This window comes from Austrofundulus limnaeus, unplaced genomic scaffold (genome assembly GCF_001266775.1).
Source record: "Austrofundulus limnaeus strain Quisiro unplaced genomic scaffold, Austrofundulus_limnaeus-1.0 Scaffold79, whole genome shotgun sequence".
NCBI lineage: Eukaryota > Metazoa > Chordata > Actinopteri > Cyprinodontiformes > Rivulidae > Austrofundulus > Austrofundulus limnaeus.
In genome coordinates this window covers 1844693-1849728 of record NW_013952481.1, presented here as the reverse complement: position 1 = coordinate 1849728, position 5036 = coordinate 1844693, and the positions used below count along the sequence as shown (strand labels likewise).

General features: G+C 35.5%; 1 protein-coding gene across 2 annotated transcripts in view; it reads right to left on the bottom strand.

Moving 5' to 3' along the window:
* Positions 1-3558, bottom strand: part of clcn1a (chloride channel, voltage-sensitive 1a) — a 32119-nt gene extending 28561 nt beyond the window's left edge. For both annotated transcript variants that reach the window (XM_014011342.1, XM_014011343.1), the window contains exon 1: positions 3442-3558. In XM_014011342.1, the coding sequence (XP_013866796.1) occupies positions 3442-3549 (108 nt within the window). In that variant the 5' untranslated portion in view covers positions 3550-3558. The remainder of the gene's footprint in view (positions 1-3441) is intronic.
* Between the last annotated feature and the right edge of the window lie 1478 nt (positions 3559-5036).

Sequence of the window (5036 nt, the reverse complement as noted above, 5' to 3'; positions counted from 1 at the left end):
TATATATATTTTTAAAACAGTAAAATGTAAATTATGTGCTAAAATATACAATTTATTGGAACTAAGCCGGAAAAAATAAATGTGAAGGTCAATTAAATTATAAAGCATGAGGTAAAGTTTCCTTTTGTAATTTTATTGGTGCATTTTAAGTGTATTTATTTATTTATTGGTCTATTTTTCTGCATTTTTGTCTAATTAAGTCAGTTTTGGTCCTCCATACTTTTCATTGGTGCATATAAATGTTCTTGTTATTACAGATGGAGACAATAACTCTTCGGGAATTTTCAGCGACAAGTTGGTAAGCTACCAACACTTAAAGCGTCCACGCAGCAACCTTTCAACAGCTTCTAATTTAGCGGGTTCACGGTCGGGCCGGTTAAAAGATGGATGGATTTAGACACGCATGTACAGGAGGCTCTGGAAACAGCGTGCGTGTGCAGAGATGCCGGTCAACACAAAGTGAAACCTGAGAAGCACCAAACACTGTGGAGTGTGACTGAATGTCAGGACAATAGAATGCCCAGTTGTCTTGACTGGGTGGGAGAAGCTTCTGTTTGACATTAAATGTTGGATGTAATCATTTGTTCAGATGAGATGTACGTATGAGACGAATGTGATGTTTGGACTGGATTAATTTCTCAAAGGAATAGTTCAATTTAACCCCATAAAGACTATTGTTATAAATTTATCTCAAAACCTCTTTCATTCAAAGTATCCATTAATCCCTGTTGATGTAAACTCTGCATGGATCTAAAATTCTGTAATTAAAAACAGAAATAATCGTACAGAAATAGGATWATTTACATATATGAGAATGGGATATTTATTTAATTACTATTATACCACCATGCATCACCTACATGTTTATTTATTGTGCTATATTCAAACTAACAGTCTCTAATTCAGATATGTCAAACTKAAGGCCTGTGGGCCAAATGTGGCCTACGGGTGACTCCCATCTGGCCCACCAAGGAGGAAGCACCCACCCCCCAAAAAATATATATTTTATTCAGTTATTTTTTTACTTAATATGATGTTTATTTTATATCAATGGTAAACATTAAATTTATGATTAAATGYGACAAAATAATACATAATAAGATCATATTTCTTGCCTTGCACCTGAGCTATTGGCTTTGAGCAATTTAAGTTGGACAGCACAGTACTAATATCAGTAATAAGTTGCTTTAAAGCCAGCATCAACTATAAACTAAATCTCCCATAATGCATGTCGATCCATGGGATTTYCTGTCAGAAAGTAGGAGAGTTCAGAATTCAAGATGGCTGCTGCTCACTACAAACTCTTGCTTTTACGTTTAATATTATTTATATATTATTTATTTCACATTTAATCAGTCATAATCAGTACTTTACAGTATTTATGAAAGAGCATTTTAAAACACTGTTTTGACATTAAACAGTTAATTACAACTGGCTCTTTGAGGGCCACCCCAATGTTCATGTTTGACACCCCTGCTCTAATTTATTTAACGTGCTTCACAGCAATAACAAATACACAGCAAATAATTARTTTTGTCTTAAAATTCTGGAGCTATTCTAGTTTCCCACCCCAAAGTTTCAGAAATTAAGGTAGATTGTTGTCTTTCATTTACCTAATCCTTTTTTTTAATCCCTCCAGACCCATAAAACTAAATAAAACTAAACTCTCCACTTATTCACCCGCTGCGATAATTACAGCCTCCTCTTGTTGCTTAAATCCTTTCCTTGAGTCTGCCTGTAGTGATGAAACTTTACTCTGGACTAAATTTAGCCTCTGTGCCATCCAATAGTCCTAATAACACTTCTCGCGCCTCTTAGGGGTTTTTCAACTTAACATTTCTTTTTAACGCTTCTGGAAAAAATAAAAAGTATTTTTTTTAATCCTCTGCTATTTTGTTTTGTGGTGAAAGAAAATTACAAATGAGAAACAAGTTTTATCAGACAACTAAAGATGTCTCTTTTGACAAACTTCTAAAATAATGAATTTGTTTCGTTGCAGTTAATACAAAAAAATACAGAATTGCATTTTAATTTGCATCTCTAAAACAAATACCTGCACATCCAAACACTCATTTAATTTGTGTTGGAACTGGGCTGCAACATAAAATGAGGAGTTTTATAATAAAAACAGTTGATTCTGATAAGAACCTCTCAGCAAACTATTACAATCACTTTTAACAAACAAATAAATCTGCCTCAGGCCACATCCTCACATCCCAGAATTATTCTTTGTAACAATAATTAATATTGGCTCTTAAATTAGTGATGATTGGAGCGCTCTCTGTTACTTCTGCTGAGTTTCTAACAAAGACTTGCACAAATAACATYATTTTAAATGTTTGTTACAAAGATCAGATGAACAGGCTTAAGATTTTTCTGCCTCATATCTAATATAAAACACAAAATGCAACAATGTTTTATTAACCCAGCTAAGCACTAAGCTGTGTCTAAAAACTGAAGCAACTTGTAAACGAAGCCTAGAACCATGAGCAGAAAAAAGGCTGAAATGGTTTGATCAGTTTCTAAGAAACTGGTCCAAAATATGAATTTACATCCAAAAAAGTGACATTTTGAACTAAAAAATAAAGCAAGTGACTGAGCTGTGAATGCTGCCAACTAATTAACAAACAGAACAATTAATAATAACTAAAAAAATTAATTTATTTTGGCTCATAAGCAGAATCCTCAGTTTTCTGTTCTTAGAACAACTTCCTGCGCTCTCTAAAGTTTTTACCAACTTCTCATCAACGAACAAAATAAAACTTTTTGGTTCTCTGTCTTTACTTTTCAAGGCCACAATGAGCCTCCTCCAGATGTTCAGCCTTCACAGCTGGATCCCTCACATCAACATGAATGAAGAACTCCACAGATCAGGTTTCTCCTCTTTGGAAAAAAAAAACTGTTCAAGGACACACGCGTGTACGCACACTACTGCAGCATGCACCGTGTGAAAAACACCAGCAAACATGGGCTCCCATAAACACAGAAGTTCTGGAACTGGGTGCAAATATGATTTTTCTCGTGCACTCGCACACTGAACGCTGTGACACGTGACATGAGGCATTCTTACAAGTGTTAAGTCCAACCAGGGGCTTAGGGGCTGACGTGCAGAGGGACTCAAAAACAGGTGGAGGAATCAAAGAAAAGAGCGTCAAGATGTCCGCATGTGAATATGTGCAATCAAAGATGAGRTGGTGATCATTTACAAAACCTTACTGACCTTATTGTGATTAATAAGTCACACTAAAAGGCTTTTTCTCGGATGTGGTGGGCGCCATCCATGCAAGTGTGAGTTTTATTGGTCATACAGGTGCGTCGTGAGTGAAATGTGAGCCAGGAAATAGAAAATGGAGACATTATAATGAGAAAAATGTGTAAAAGTTAACACRCAAAGCAAAATACTGAGACGGGGTTAGATTAAAAAAAGAGAAGGACACTGACCAGAGTTTGCTTGTACCTCAGAGCTTTCCTTTCCAACGCATCTGCAGCCATTGACACACAGTTACTGATCCAAAAATAAACCCAGCCGCTCACCGGGAGTCTCAGCATTACCAGAACTGCACCGGACGCTCTGTCACGCACACACACACACACACACACACACACATAAAGACGTGGCTCTTTAAACACACACATACATGCACATACTCTGACATGCTGTAAATGAGCTCCGGCTGCAGTTACAGTAGCCAGAACGTTCCACAGAGAGGAGCAAAGGAAGGAGATCCTGAAGCTCTTTTTGCTCAAGATTGAAAATGTTTTAGTTTCAAACTCATTCTCAATAATTACAAATGTTTCTTTTGGCTCATTCCTCTCACATTGTTTTATGAACCAACACTGAAGCAACTGGACTTTTGTTTTCTAGCTAAAGACACATGGAGATACAGATCTGATTTTAGCTGTAGTATCTCAATAGGTTGAGAGTATTAGGGCCACACGAGATTTTTTATTATTATTACGAAATTAAAGTTGGAATTTTATGAGCATAAAGTCCTAATATTACGAGATTAAAGTTGTAATATTACAAGAAAAAAGTCATAATCTTACATGATGTGTCCATTTTCCATTTCTCATTTCCTCACACCTGTTGTGTACGGCCATGTGTTTGTGTTTATACAGTAGTCTGTGATGATTTAGGTCACTGTTAGTGTAATATGATTTCATCCAAAATACATGACAACTAAATCTGGCAAGGTATCCGTTGATTACAATACAGCTTCAGTTTATAGTAGGGTTGGGCGTAAACGTATCATGTGCAATTAATCGTCAGAAAAACATTAACTGATTATTTTTTGGCACTTGACAATTAATACAATTAATGCCACCAGGTAGAGTGTTTGAAGATTTCTCCAGTCAGTCTGCTTCAAATATGATGAACATTATAAAAAATGTTATGTCATTTATTTATCTATCAACACAGTTTAAAATTTGATGTATAGAGTGAAGTAGGGCTGCTCGATTATTGCAAAAATTAATCACAATTTTTTTGATTGAAATTGGGATCTAGATTTTTTAACAAAATTATTCATTCACTTTGATAACATGAATTAATTGAACATATTGAATAATGTTTCCCGCAGGATTTCAAATGTTTTAGAAAAAAAATAGACAAAGTGAAACTTTGGCCTGCAGCATCGTGCCGGCAGCGGCGCTGGATTCACAACACAAAACAGCGTAAGCGTAATTTGCAAACTTTGATCTTTGTTTTTTTTGATCGTTGAAAACCTCAATCGTAATCAAGATCAAAATCCAATTAATCGCCCAGCCCTAGCGTGAAGTCTGTAATTTTGACACAGTTTGGGACAGATTTTTATGAAGAGCAAATCTTCCCACTAAACAGGACCAGGACATAAGTGTGCCCAGGGACTCCAAGGGATTAATCGTCATATTAATCGTTATCATCTAAATACCACAATTAATCATGATTAATTTTTTTGCCAATATTCCCCAGCTTCTTTTTTTTAATCATTATGATAATTGTTTATGATGTTATTATGTGTGTTGTTGATTTTATGGGGGGCATCAAACAGATTATG